The sequence below is a fragment of the Nematolebias whitei genome, chromosome 11, assembly GCF_014905685.2.
Source record: "Nematolebias whitei isolate Nwh7 chromosome 11, NemWhi1, whole genome shotgun sequence".
In the NCBI taxonomy this organism is placed as follows: domain Eukaryota; kingdom Metazoa; phylum Chordata; class Actinopteri; order Cyprinodontiformes; family Rivulidae; genus Nematolebias; species Nematolebias whitei.
In genome coordinates this window covers 21,941,549-21,956,680 of record NC_056508.1, presented here as the reverse complement: position 1 = coordinate 21,956,680, position 15,132 = coordinate 21,941,549, and the positions used below count along the sequence as shown (strand labels likewise).

Genomic DNA, 15,132 nt, shown 5'->3' with positions numbered 1-15,132 from the left:
AAAAAAAAAAAAAAAAAAAGTCATGGCCTCACAGAGATCAGAGTGAAGGACAAGCAGAAATTCTTGACCGTGTTCTTCTTTTTTTTTTTTTTCCTCTATTTTTTATTTTTTAACAGAAAGCATCAGCAGCCCCGTCTGCAGGAGGGAAACGTAGGGGAAGACCCAAGAAGGAGGTAAGATTTAACCCAAGTGCTCACATTTGCTAAACCAGCTGTCTCCCTAATTATGATGGGTATGACTGTGAACAGTGGAATTGCCTCTTTAATTTCCTCCTTACCCTCCGATGAGTCAGTCTTACTCATCAGCTGCTGAGATCTTTTTGTTGGTTTAGAGCAGCAGTCTTCTTAAATATTGACAGTAGGTGACTTTATTTGCAAGGCTGACACCTATGCTTTAATAATCTAAACAGTTTGTGTTGAATAAATAAAGGAGCAGCTGTTTCATAGTAACTTGTATGAATAGTTTACTCACACTCTTAAAAGGTTGTTTTGGTTTCATTAGTCACCAGAGAAGAATGATTGCCCACCCTAACTAACCCACTCCTTTTTATGAATGAACAAGTTTGTAGTAGTGCGCGTGTGAAGAAAATAGCAGGATGGCTCATTGTGACTCACCACTTATGAATCACTTCACTACAGATGGTTCACCCTAGCCCTGGGTGCTCTTCATGCCACAGCAGTTAGTCAAAGCCCTTTTCCTCCCATTGGAAGTTAATAACGGCCAAATAAATAAATAATCTGTCATGTTGTGGCATGAACCACATGCAGTGTTTGTTGTTAACCAGTTAAAGGCTTCCTTGTAGTTGCAGGCAATACCTAAAGTTTTTATTTGTTTCTGTTTTGTCACAGGAGAAGGAAGAAAAGGCATCCCAAGAATCATCTGAGGAGGAGGAGGAAGAGGAGGAGGACCAGTAATTCAACACATGCTACCTCACTCAACATACTGACTTACTGTTAATCAGAACTGGGCTGTTTCTCCAACACCAGTGCCACCATATGACCACTGTTCACAACAAAGCCCCCCTTTTTTTGCCAAAGGCGGGTTAACACAGTACATGTATCATGCAGCAGCACTGGATTTATTAAAAACAACAACAACAACAAAAAAAAACAATGGACTTTCTCAAGCATTAGATTTGAGATTTGCGTGACCGGTAAAAGTTCTTCTGTCATGTAATCACAAATTCTTTGTTCTACTGGATAAAGTGTGCTCTGAGGAGCCTAGGTGTCTGTTTCTTTTTTTGTCTCGTTTCCCCCCCTTTAAATAACGCTTTGTAGGACTTTCTCTGCTCAGTCATATTTGTTGCATCTGTCACAGTAGAGCATATAGATTCTTGTTTTATACTGGACGAAGGTGAATTTTACCTATTTGCTGTTAGGTTTTTTTTAATTATTTGGGTGAAGTGGTTGACCTATCCATTGCATTGTAATATAGATGGAGATGAGCTCCAGCGTTTAGTACGAGAATAGGTTACTTATGGTAGAGGTGTCTGTTCCACGTTAATCTCCTTTTCCGGCTTGATTAGAGCGTCTTGACCACCTTTTTTCCTCTAGAACAGTTTCAATTTAGCAGCGCTTCTCCAACATTCTCAGTTCTTTGCATGTAGTGGGGAGATGTAAAGTTTGTTGGGATGATCCGGTCTGTTTTTTGTTTTGTTCGTTTGTTTTTCTGGGTTAAATAACATTTTAATAATCATGTGTCGTTTTTTATGTTTAGAACTCGGTGTCGGCAGAATTTTAGGCTGAAAGTAATCAGTGTCGTTTCTTCAGGGAGCTTTTACAAATGCTGTTACATTGGCGTCTTCACACAAGCGCTCGCTCAATCATTCACAAAAATCACTGCAACTGGTCAAACGATACGTTTGATTGTAATAGTGGGTAGTTGGTGGCACTACTATCCAACAGGGCTGTACAGTTTGCGTTCCATCTAGCTTTCAATGCTTTACCTAGCGCCTTTTTTATGTTTTATTTTTTTGTCCTCAGTATTGTATCAGTAATGTAACCCTAGTTTTCTCGAGGCATATATTGTACGCTGTCTACGACGATGAACTAAGACGTCTTTTCATTGTTCAGTCCACTTAACTGGGTTTATTTTTTTTTTTCCCACATACCTAAGCTGCTACAACCTCCGTTACAAAACCCGGAAAACTGCAAACGGGCGCGACAAAAGCCTGGACGTTCATACCTCGCTTTAACAGGTGACTTAACATGCAATCGCATTTAACTGGTTTTGTTTTTAATGCCACATCTGGTGAGAGTAAAGTTGTTTTTCTTTTTACAAACCTGACTGCAACACGTATCGAAGGTGTTCAGTGTGAAATGTGTGCATAAATGTCTTTGCTTGTTCACAGCCCGAGCTTGCCGACAGGTTGTTTTTAAATGTGTGAAGTAAGTCAGGGAGACCTGTCAGCTCGACAACCGTGTTCACGGACTGTGGTAGATTAGAAAGTGTTTGGTTTTTTTTTTTATTTCTCTGGTGCACTGAAATGTTAGTTCAGTTTTTCATGGACAAATGTGCTTTTATGTAAACCCGGCGCTCTTCACAGTTCTGTTGGCCGTCGTGTGTTTCCTCCGTCTCCACACGCAGCCGCTCTTTTTATCAAACGAGTCACTTTACATCTCTTATCCTCTTCCAACGACACGCCAGTTTCAGAACATCGTTTGACTTGTATACTGTAAGCTCGACAGGATGGGATCATTTCTTTTTGATGTACATCTATATAAATGTACAATGTCTATATTTCTATGGTGCCCTACAATTTGTATCAGAAATGGTCAATAAAAAGAACTTTTCTTTGTCTTTTGTCATTCTCACTGGGATTTTTTTGCACGTTCAAGTCTAGTAGGATGGTGCTGGGTTGCCCGTGATTTTTCTCTGGGGACTAGTTTCTTCCCACAGACCAAACATGCAGGTTATGTTTAACTAAACTGTCTCTTTGTGAGTGGTCTGATGGACGTGAACTGTCCAGGGTGGACGATGTCTCAGTGACTCCAAAATAAAACGTGTTGAAGATGATTCAGCTGCTCGGTTGTAAAAATTAAATCGGCCACATGTTTCCTGTGGTCGGCTCAGTTGCAGATGTGATTTGTCCGGGGCATCTTTGGAAAAAGATTAATCTCAATGGATTTCTTCCTGCTAAAATAAAGGTTTAATAATCATGTGTATTCAAATAATTTCTTAATGTTTCATTTAATAAGTCCAGTGGATTGTGCAATATTTTGCTAACAGATGACTAATGGCAATTTAAAACTTTGTGAAATTATTTTGTTAGCATTCAGAATTGTGTGTAGAGGACTCAGCTATCACTAAGTACTCATTTTGATGTTTTTGTCCCCGTCATGGAAAGAAAAGAAGGAATTGAAATACCGTCCATTAATTTTGTGACTGCAATAATTTGAAGAATAAGTGCAGCTTGGACTTCCATTTTGTATCTACGAGTAAAGAGTTGACACAAATCCAAGACCGCCACCACCATACACGTACTGGTCATAAAATTAGAATATCATGAAAAAGAGATTAGTTTCAGTAATTCCATTCAAAAAGTGAAACTTGCATTCATTCATTAGTCAGAGAGCGAAATTATGTTCACAGGGTCCCAGTTACATCTAACAACGTGTAAGAAAAACTAATGTAAGATATGAACTAAAAATACACTAAGCACTAATAGCATAAAAACATTACGTCTAACAGCAGCAGGAGTCTGAGCGGATGTGCACGCATGAACACAGCAACATGAAACAGATCAGCAGCAACATGATGTGATTATTCTAGTTAAAGATTCATGAGTCTATCAGCCTCAGGGTAGAAGCTGTTCCTCAGTTTAGTTGTTCTACACTTGATGCTCCTCAACCTCTTTCCTGAGGGAAGCGGGGCAAAAAGTGTGTGTGCTGGGTGAGTGGGGTCCTTCATGATGCAGGTGACTCCCTGCATCTGGAGGTGCAGATGTCTGATGGTGGGGAGGCTGACTCCAACATCTTCTGTGCAGCCTTCACCACTCTCTGCAAAGCTTTTCTTTCTGCAGCTGTGCAGCCTCCATGCCACACGTTGATGCTGGAGCACAGGATGTTCTCCACTGCACACCTGTAGAAGGAGGTGAGGACTGAGCTTCCCAGACCAGCTCGTCTCAGCCGCCTGAGGAATTAGAGTCTCTGATGATCTTTCTTGATCAGGCTGGTGGTGTTGCTCCAGCTGAGGTTGTCATTTAGGTGTACACCCAAGTACTTGTAGCTGGAGACCACTTCCACTGCTGTGATGTATATCAGTGATATATTTCAAAAGTATTTATTTTAATGTTGATGATTATAACTGACAATTAATAAAAACTCCAAATTCAGTATCTCAGAAAATTATAATATTAAGACCAAATTAAAAAATATATTTTTAGAAATGTTGGTCAACTGAAAAGTATGAACATGAAAAGTATGAGCATGTACAGCACTCAGTACTTAGTTGTTGCTCCTTTTGTCTGGATTACTGCAGCAATGCAGCATGGCATGGAGTCGATCAGTCTGTGGCACTGCTCAGGTGTTGTGAGAGCTCAGGTTGTTCTGATAGTGGCCTTCAGCTCTTCTGAATTGTTGGGTTGCCAGGAGAACGGTACTTGTCTGACTGCATTGTGCCAAGTGTAAAGTTTGGTGGAGGGGGGATTAAGGTGTTGGGTTGTTTTTCAGGAGCTGGGCTTGGCCCCTTAGTTCCAGTGAAAGGAACTCACTGCTTCAGCATACCAAGACATTTTGGACAATTCCATGCTCCCAACTTTGTGGGAACAGTTTGGAGCTGGCCCCATCCTCTTCCAGCATTTGTGCACCAGTGCACAAAGAAAGGTCCATAAGGACATGGATGGCAGAGTCTGGTGTGGATGAACTTGACTGGCCTGCACAGAGTCCTGACCTCAACCCGATAGAACACCTTTGGGATGAACTAGAGCGGAGACTGAGAGCCAGGCCTTCTCGTCCAACATCAGTATGTGACCTCACAAATGTGCTTCTGGAAGAATGGTCAAAAATCCCCAAAAACACACTCCTAAACCTGTGGACAGCCTTCCCAGAAGAGTTGAAGCTGTTCTAGCTGCAAAGGGTGGACCAATGTCATATTGAACCCCATGGGTTAGGAATGGGTTGTCACTTAAGCTCATATGTGAGTCAAGGCAGGTGAACGAATACTTTTGGCAAAGTAGCATATGTGTAACCTCTATCATTTAAGGAAACTGCTTTCTAGTTTTGTATTGCGTCCTCCAATGACTAATCTATGGTGGCCAAGGCCAGCCACTGGTTTTGCCATTTCACCTGGTGGTGGATAAAATTACTCCCTCCACTTGCCAGGATCCATCATTCTGCGTCACCTTGGACAAAAAATAAAATAAACGAGCTCGGTTCTTTCAGTGTAACTCCTGCCCACTTCAATATTTTGCACCAAAAACACCAGGTTTACGTGCATTCCCTGGATATTTACAGCCCATCCATCCATCCATTATCTTTTTACCTGCTTCTTCCATTTTGAGTCACGGGGGTCGCCGGTGCCCATGTCCAGCAGTCTCTGTGCGAGGGGCGGGGTACACCCTGGACATGTCTCCAGTCCATTACAGGGACACATAGAGACAAACAACCATTCACTCTCTCACTCACACCTAGGGACAATGTAGAGTTACCAATCAGTCTAACATGCATGTTTTTGGTCTGTGGGAGAAAAAAAAAACACGCATGCACAGAGAGAACATGCAAGCTCCACCTAGAAAGGCCCCCAGACCAGGATTTGAACTGGCAACCTTCTTGTTGAGAGGCAGCAGCTCTACCAGTTGCACCACTGTGCCCCTATTTCCAGTCCAGAGAAACACCAACCGATCTCAAAACCTACAAACATTCAGTATTCAAATGCGACAGACGACGTCAGGTCCTTCTTGTAATTTTTTTTAGGTCAGTTGGCTGTGGCGGCCATCTTGAATCAGTAGTTAATCAAATGTAGGTCCAATAATTATTTTCTGTAAATTTGATTAATAACTGCCAAGCAGTTTATATTTTTGGAACAAACACAAACAGTCCTTCACCTTTCAGTTGAGGGTGATAATTGCAAAGAAAAGTTGTTTTTCTTTATTTCCTTCATTGTTTCAAGCAACAGCATCATCGAACCTCTTACAGCAATGACAGTGCAAATTTAAACTAGCATGCTAACACGTATACATCAGTAGTTTCTTGACTTCAAGTGCTACAAAAAAACCGAGCCTTAAAAAACAGTTGTGCAGCTTGAACAGTGAATCAATTCGATAAGCTTTAACTGGATTAAAGTTGCAGGAATCTAAGGAAAATGTACACTTCATGTGCAGAAATTACTCAGAAGTACAAAGGCTCTAAAATAGATCAACTGCCCCGTGGCTAGGGCAGTTAAACCGTTTCAGTTTACATTCAACAAATAAAGTTTATAACAAAACAAGCTTACCTGAGTGCTCGACACAGACCTATGGCATTCATCTGAACAGATTGTTTTCAGTCAGAAGTCATTTTGCTGGTGCCATGCCTTGAAGACGGAACATATTTTGGGCTCTAGTCACAACTCGTTACTGAGTTTGGAGGAAGTTGATATTTACTTCTTTTTGTTTTTATTTCATACCAATGTTATGAGTCACAGGATTTGGCAAAACCACAAAACAAAAACCAAAAAGTGTGCATTCCATTATAAACTTGCACGCAGCCTAAAAGGAATGAGCATCTGTTCAAATTTCTGACTCAAAATGAAGCTGGCAGCTGATTCTCACTTCATTAGGAGTTTGTGATGTAAGAAAATCAAATGTTTTGAATCAGAGAAGCCACTAATGCTCTGCAAGCAAACCTCTGCACAAGCCAGGCACGACAGCTGATCTTTAACTAGTGCACAACGTCGCCGCACTGGATGCACGCGCCGAGTTACGATCAATACGAGTACCTCCTGCAAACCACAGGAACTGAGCTGCCTGCCGCACGGTGCCCACAACAACAATAAGAATGTAAACAGCAGCTCGTATCTTCTGCCTTCCAGGACTTTGACGTCATCGAGTACCACAATAAAATAACGTTTGATAAATAATCTTTAAATAAATAAGTCTGGGGAACTGCATTTCTATAGCAGGCAGAATGGCACAAGAAAACGAAAGGCTTGCTGTCACAGAGATAACAGGAGCAAAGAAGGAAAACAAAGTCATAAATCGGAGTAAAACATGACTAATCTGGATTACTGAAGGTTGTTCTCCCTCTGCAAAAATGTTCGTTGCCAGGGTTTTAGTGCCATCACGCTTCGATGTCTTTGGTTAGAAGAGGGCGTCGCTGTTGGAAACTTTTTGCCCAGCCTTGTACGATCTGAAGACAGGAAATACAGAAAAGTTTAGTTCAACACCGTGACGTTTTTAAGAGTGAGGATGTGTAATAAAATCAGTATTCATACTACTTCTGCATTCAACTTAGATAATGATTATCAATTTACATGTCAGTAATGATATTGTGTGAGATTATTCACCATATATCTCACACCTATAAACAGCCTGCAGGCCTCTTATTTTCATTAACTATATACTAATCAGGCTGACTAGGGTAAGGACCTTTTCCACACAAAAACAAAAGATTTTCCAAAACGTAAAAACGTTATTTTGTCACTTGTAAAAAGATTCTCATAAACATGATGCTAATTATAGAAATGTCCTAATCCACACGTAAACGATACAGTGAAGCAAATACTAAAGTAGTTACACGAGGCCAGTAACGCTGCTATAAAACTACAACAAAAACAGGAAACAAGGCGTGGAACTTGTGCATAAAGCTCGTACTCTGTATGAGAATCAGTTTTTATTATTATTATTATTGTTATCATACACTACTTTTCCCAGAGGCTGCTAAAGAAAAAAAATGGGTCGAGTGAAATTTGCTGCCACAAAAAGAATGGATAGCAAGGAGTGACGACTGAAACAAAGGTGCCCATTTTCAGTGTGTTAATGTTCCTAACTTAAAGGTTTAAGTCTTCTTTAACAAAAGATGAGGTCTACTTAGTAAAACTATGTTTTAGTTCAGAGTAAAATTGAAAAAGCACAATGAATGGACTCTCATGTTACTGACCAGATGTGCTGAATACAGAAAATTCATACAAACTGATGCAGTAAATTAGCCATGTTTATGCCTCATCAGATGATTTGGTTGACAAGTCATAAAAAACCTGATGAAATAAAAATATTAAAATGTTTATCTTTATTATTAAAAATTTTTTTTTTTTCCTCAAATTCTAACTTGCATGTGTTAGAAGATAAAACAAGTACAGCCTGACTGATATATTGGTAGGGCCGATAATTCCGAATGACATAGACGTTTGGAGAAAATATCTGTGATAATTGTCCCATTATTTGCAGATATAAGTACTTCTAATTTTCACCCCTAAAATGCTGGGATCAGGCGTAATTGTACAATGTATCCAGCAGAGGGCGCATGAAGACTACTTTCAAGCCATGCCTTAAGTTTCACGTTTGACGTTCAGCACAGATGAAGCAGGGAACAACTGTGTAGAGGATTTTGCTGAACAGATCATGGTAAGTCGATTTTAACTGATCTGTAAAATAAAAAAATCAACAATAAATTATCTTCAGTCCTCCAACCCGCTTGTCACTGGCTACTACGTTCCTCTCAAGTTATCAAGCTCACGTTAGTGTTCAGTTGCACCGCCTTCACGACATTTGAACCGTTGTTATTAGTTACAGCAACAGTCCTGTCTGACTGAGCTTCCAGTTTGTGAGAACATCGAGTGTTAGTAACGTTATCTTTGTCATCCTCATTGAAATGTATTGTTTGTCTGAAATCTTTACTTCTCTGCCAAGAAAAATAAACGCAGCCGCAGCCAATACTATTTAGATCTTCCACATACGTGACTGACTGTGTAAACAATGAACAGGACAGGGTGTTTGTTTACCATAATTTATATTTTGATAACAAACTTGATAACTTTATGGTGAATGGTGGAGGATGGAAAATGTGAACGCATTAGGAAGACTGTTTTTATGACCAGCACACCAATTGTAAACTTAGCATGGGACAACGTAGGCTATATCGTGGATTTGATTTGCTCAGCTTCATGATTGCCAACATCCATGCTAAATAAACAAGCCCTGTTCCACTCTGTTTACTTGGATTCTTGGAGGTTGACAAAAAAAATAAAATTTTTGCCATTATACAAGTTATCGCCTTCCCCCTCCCAATATCGTATTGGTGACAGCCAAAATTTCCATATCGGCCTGGCTCTAAAAACAAGGAACAAAGTCTACAAACACTGAAGTGTTTCCATCCTCTAGTTTCGTTTTTATACTTATTGAGACCTGGAAAATACTTCAAACAAATTTCATATGTTTCCAGACTGTTGTGGTTGCACAACCCACCCTGATATTAAATTATTTACAAAATAGTCACAAATATACTAAATTCACAAAAAAAAAAAAACCTATTAAAAGTAATAGACAAGTGTTGTGTTTGGCAATAGCAACTATTGAAGACAAATTCATTGGTTTGATTGCAGGTTCTTAAAAAGCAGCTTTGGTGAACATCGCCACCTAGTGTTACCTTGATGTCTGTGCATGACAGAACTTGTGGACTGTTAACTTTAAACATGAAAAATTAACTAAGGATTGAAAGAAATACATGAAATACCAATTAATATGATGCAAACACAAATAAGATGCATACATTTATAAGCTATTAATAATGGGCTACAGGTCATTATATTAAAATTAAATGTCAGCCCGTGAATATAAAATTTTCAGTCAAAGCATTTTTATTTAGGTCATATATTCAGTTTAATTAACTTCTACACAGTTTAACAAATAAAAAGTTTAAACAGAGGATAAGGAAAATACAAACCGGATTCCAAAAAAGTTGGGACACTAAACAAATTGTGAATAAAAACTGAACGCAATGATGTGGAGGTGCCAACATCTAATATTTTATTCAGAATAGAACACAAATCATAGAACAAAAGTTTAAACTGAGAGAATGTATCATTTTAAGGGAAAAATCTGTTGTTTCCAAATTTCATGGCGTCAACAAATCCCAAAAAATGTTGGGACAAGTTCATTTTTACCACTGTGTGGCATCCCCCCTTCTTCTTACAACACTCAACAGACGTCTGGGGACAGAGGAGACCAGTTTCTCAAGTTTAGAAATAGGAATTCTCTCCCATTCATGTCTAATACAGGCCTCTAACTGTTCAATCGTCTTGGGCCTTCTTTGTCGCACCTTCCTCTTTTTGATGCGTCAAATGTTCTCTATAGGTGAAAGATCTGGACTGCAGGCTGGCCATTTCAGTACCCGGATCCTTCTCCTACGTAGCCATGATGTTGTGATTGCTGCAGAATGTGGTCTGGCATTATCGTGTTGAAAAATGCAGGGTCTTCCCAGAAAGAGATGACGTCTAGATGGGAGCATATGTTGTTCTAGAACCTGAACATAGTTCTCTGCATTAATGGTGCCTTTCCAGACATGCAAGCTGCCCATGCCACAAGCGCTCATGCAACCCCATACCATCAGTGATGCAGGCTTCTGAACGAAGCGTTGATAACAACTTGGGCTATCCTTGTCCTCTCTGGTCTGGATGACATGGCGTCCCAGTGTTCCATAAAGAACTTCAAATCGTGACTCATCTGACCACAGAACAGTCTTCCATTTTACCACACTCCATTTTAAATGACCCCTGGCCCAGTGCAAACGTCTGAGCTTGTGGAGCTTGCTTAGAAATGGCTTCATCTTTGCACTGTAGAGTTTCAGCTGGCAACGGCAGATGGCACGGTGGATTGTGTTCACTGACAATGCTTTCTGGAAGTATTCCTGAGCCCATTCTCGGGCCGAGATGGTGTAGAGGCAGGGCAGCCGGCTTGGGACCCGAAAGTCCCAGGTTCGATCCCCAGTCACTGCACATCACGTGGTGTCTTTGGGCAGCACACCTCATCCCCAAAATGCCTCCCAGGCGCTTTCAATAGCTGCCCACTGCACCACCTGGTGGTGGATGGGTTAAATACAGAGACTAATTTTGCCATTGTATGGAAACATACAGTGCTGACATTGTGATGACATTATTATTATTATTATTATTATTTCCTTGACAGTGGCATTCCTGTTTGAGGTGCAGTGACGTTTAAGGGCCCGGAGATCACGAGCATCCAGTAGAGTTTTACGGCCTTGACCCTTACGCACAGCGATTGTTCCAGATTCTCTGAATCTTTTGATGATGTTATGCACGGTTGATGATGATAACTTAAAAGTCTTTGCTATTTTATGCTGGGTAACACCATTCTGGTATTGCTGCACTATCTTTCTGTGCAACAATGGTGGAATTGGTGATCCTCTTACCATCTTGGCTTCTGAGAGACACTGACACTCTGAGAAGCTCTTTTTATACCCAATCATGTTGTCAATTGACCTAATTAGTGTTAATTGGTCTTCCAGCTGTTCGTTATAAGCTCAATTTCCTTTTTCCAGCCACTTATTGCTACTTGTCCCAACTTTTTTTGGGATTTGTAGACTCTGAGAAATTTTGAATCAACATATTTTTCCTTTAAAATGTTACATTTACTCAGATTAAACTTTTGATCTGTCATCTATGTTATATTACAAATAAAGTATTGACATTTGCCATCTCCACATCATTGCATTCAGTTTTTATTCACAATTTGTTTAGTGTCCCAACTTTTTTGGAATCCGGTTTGTATATGTCCTAGTTTTTAGCAAAGCTGTACTGAAAGAAGATATCTAAAATATTAACCACCAAAATGATACCACACCCAGCTTCTGGCTGCTACTGGGACTAATGGAGGGGGATTTGAATATTGTTCATAAAACCTTTGTTACTCCATTATTACCAAATATTTTGACTTCTTACTGCAACAGAACTACGTGTAAAGAGGAAGAGACGAAAAAAATTGAGGAACGAGTGTGTTACGAAGCTTAAAGTTACAACTCATGATAAACAAAGCTGTTCAATACAAGTGAAAAGAGAAGGTGGGAAGTGTTTTACACAGACTTTTGAGGAAGAATGTCACTTCTCGCTCAAAATCTGCTGAATAATATAAAAATAATGTATAAAAATAATACTGTCTTACCCTTGTGTCTTCTTCTCTCCACAACATTTCCTGCTCGGCCTCATTGACCTCCTCTGAGGGATCGTAGGAGTAAACGGGTAACAGCTGATGACGAAGTCTGTCAATTCTGAGCAACATCAAACACATTTCTCATTTTATAAAATACACTAAGGAGTCAACCGAAGTTCCACTGAGAAATAAATTGTTTTGAAAAGTCTCACCTTCTTTTCCTACGAATGTACATGACCTGGAACATAAAAAAGTAAGGTTAGTTAAACCGTGTATGAGATGACCATAAAATTCTATCACAAGTCAGCTGATTATGTTTTTGCTTGTGTATATGTCTGTAGCGTTAGCAAAATATCTCAAACCACTGGACAGATTTTACTGGAAACCTTGGGAAGAAATCACTGGGTGTGCATCTACAATGGATTACCTTTTTTTTATTCAACTTTGTTCAAGATGGCAATTAAACATAGCATAACAACTGGTTTTAACTCAGCCAGTTTGATACCATTAAAATTTGTTGAGGTAGTAGCGGAGAGTGATCCTCGACACACTTTGAGTGATAACATATTGCATCAGATTTGCGATTACAACTTTGCCAATGAGCGGTGATGTCAACCATGCCAGTCTGTTTGCAAAATACCTCTATTGGACATATTTTAGTGGAACTCTCCTAAAGTAATCATTTGACGACGTACAACTGGTTTGATTCAAAATGGTCACCAGTTAGACATTAGCAAACACAAAAATGATAAGAACTTAATCATGTTTACAGATAATAAGGTAAAATTGAATATGGCAATAGCTGAGAGTCAAGTCATCCTCAACACATAATAAGAGATCATATGAGCATGAGACTGTGCACAAGACAAAGTTTCACTAAACTCCATCTGCTGATTTTAATCTAAAACACGCACGACAGCCACAACTTTGTCAACGATCATCTTAGGTCATACAACCTCTGGCACTTACCACAGCTGCAACGATCCCAGCCAGGGTTATAAGGAAAAATGGCACCAGAATATAGCCGACTGTGCCACCCCTATCTACTAAAGGAGGGGTCTGAGTAGTTGTGCTGTTCATCTTAGTAATTGCTCAGAAAAAAAGGAGGGAGTCACAGGAGGGGGGCTGCTTGTGTGGGATCTTTGTCCAAGCAATAACCCCCCCTGGCTCCTGGTGGCAGACACTGTGTTGCAGCGGCTCTCTCGTCAAGCTGCCCCCTTGTTTATGCCTCATCCTCGTCCATCATGTGACTTCCACATGGTATCACTGCTCTCACTAATCAGCCAGCAATCTGAAGAATCACCAAAGGAAAAAAAAACACGTTTAACTGCCTTTCAAGGAAGCAACGAGGTCACATCACACAGGAAAATAAGCTGTTTCACGCAAAATAAAATAAAGCAATTCCGTGGTTGTTGTAAACGGACAAATTGTACTTGTTTACCAAACTACCTCGCCTTAGCAAGACGCTATTCTTTTTATAACCTCAGTTTATTTGATACAAAATCGGTCCAACACAATTACGCACGTTATCTAGACTAAAATAAAATAAATAAAAAGTTCCCTTAGCTAAACGCTTTGGTGCTAAACAAAAACCGCCACTGTAAACTCCACTGTTCGTTACATTACTGCGTGAACAAGCGGATTTAAAACGCTAAAATAAATCACGTTGGCTTCGGAAGCTCAAATATTTATCATGGTTTTATATTTTAAGTAAATACTAACTCACCGAGCAAATCTTTTCTTCGAGTACACTGCGGATTGAATAACTTCCGGTTGTCGGAGTGATGCAGAAGTACAACTTCCTTTCGGAGCTCTTCAAAATAAAAGCGCCAGGAAAAAAAAAAAGTTCAAAATAAAAGTGCATGTGCTTCTTTTAATGCTGTCTGGAATCGAGATGTCCTGAACTGAATTTGATTCTTATAAATCTAAAACCTAATTTTAATCACAAGCTTTTTCTTTTTCAAAGTATTTCACATGATCTTATTTGCTTTGTTATTATCTTTAAATAAATAAAAAACTTTAAATGTTTTAAAATAAAAATCCATTCAAACCAAAACTGATGATAAAACAGCTCAAAAACAGTATTTAATAGGGTTTTGTTTATTAGTTAATTTTATTTTTTGTCCAACTTTGGATAAAACTAGCAGAGCAAAACGTGTTTAACTACATGTAAAAAAAATAAACAAAAAATTTCATTCAACCTTTATTTATACAAACTGGTCTCATTGAGCCATGAGGACTCATTTACAAGAGGGACCTGTTCCAGACCAAACATATAATTGTACAGACAACAATAACAGTAAACAATAATAACAATAAACTATCATGTTGTCCCTAGAGTCAAATTGTCCACATGACAGATATGGATAAATGTGTTCGTTCTTCTTCAAGTTGTTATTACAAAAATAAAAATAAAAATCAGCATATTTTGATTAAAGTGTATTTTGAGATATAAATTTATACTGATCATTTCTGCTGCGTGTTTTTGATCAGGGGTCAATGTCAGGCAACTTTTAGATGTATTTAGTTTAACCTATTAGTTTATTTAACAGTCTGGTGCTTCTCTTTGTGTCTGAGAGAGGTGAGTTCAGTAGATATTAGGTCAAATAGACCTGACCTGATGCAATGCCCAGTCAGGTATACATCTAACAAGGTTGAGTCAGGTCCAGGTTCTCTATTATCCAAAAGACTTCTTCAGTTTGAGGAGCTGCACCAAACTCAGGCGCTGCTTAAAATACTGAGTTTGTCATTTGAAGTCTTTCAACAAAGAATAATCCATCCAGAGGACCTGACTCAACCTTGTTGTAGGTCAAATAAAATAAATCCTACAGACCTCACTCTGTAAGGGGATCTATTTGTTTATAAGTTTGTTTTGTCAGAACCAACTTAGGATGAAAAAAATAAAAGTCTAAATTAAATCTGAGCCTTTGAATGGCACTAAAAGGAAACATGAGAATGTATCAGACCATCCGCACCAGTTTGACGCAGGAAAACTGAATGTAAAATGTGTGGCGACAGAGAGTTGAGACTGGACAGAAGTTTGTGGTCCAGGT

General features: G+C 39.3%; 2 protein-coding genes across 5 annotated transcripts in view; one reads left to right on the top strand and one right to left on the bottom strand.

The window, feature by feature from the left end:
* Window positions 1–2,791, top strand: part of hmga1a (high mobility group AT-hook 1a) — a 5,723-nt gene extending 2,932 nt beyond the window's left edge. For all 4 annotated transcript variants that reach the window (XM_037684762.1, XM_037684759.1, XM_037684760.1 and 1 more), the window contains exons 4-5: window positions 117–173; window positions 849–2,791. In XM_037684762.1, coding sequence (XP_037540690.1) covers window positions 117–173; window positions 849–914 — 123 coding nt within the window. In that variant the 3' untranslated portion in view covers window positions 915–2,791. The remainder of the gene's footprint in view (window positions 1–116; window positions 174–848) is intronic.
* A 4,096-nt stretch (window positions 2,792–6,887) lies between these two features.
* smim29 (small integral membrane protein 29) lies at window positions 6,888–13,875 on the bottom strand. The gene is made up of 5 exons (XM_037684004.1): window positions 13,806–13,875; window positions 13,049–13,370; window positions 12,292–12,317; window positions 12,092–12,197; window positions 6,888–7,325 (listed from the first exon to the last, which is right to left on the bottom strand). Exons 2-5 carry the CDS (start codon window positions 13,157–13,159, stop codon window positions 7,257–7,259), a joined length of 312 nt encoding a protein of 103 aa, XP_037539932.1. The 5' UTR covers window positions 13,160–13,370; window positions 13,806–13,875; the 3' UTR covers window positions 6,888–7,256.
* Window positions 13,876–15,132: the final 1,257 nt, after the last annotated feature.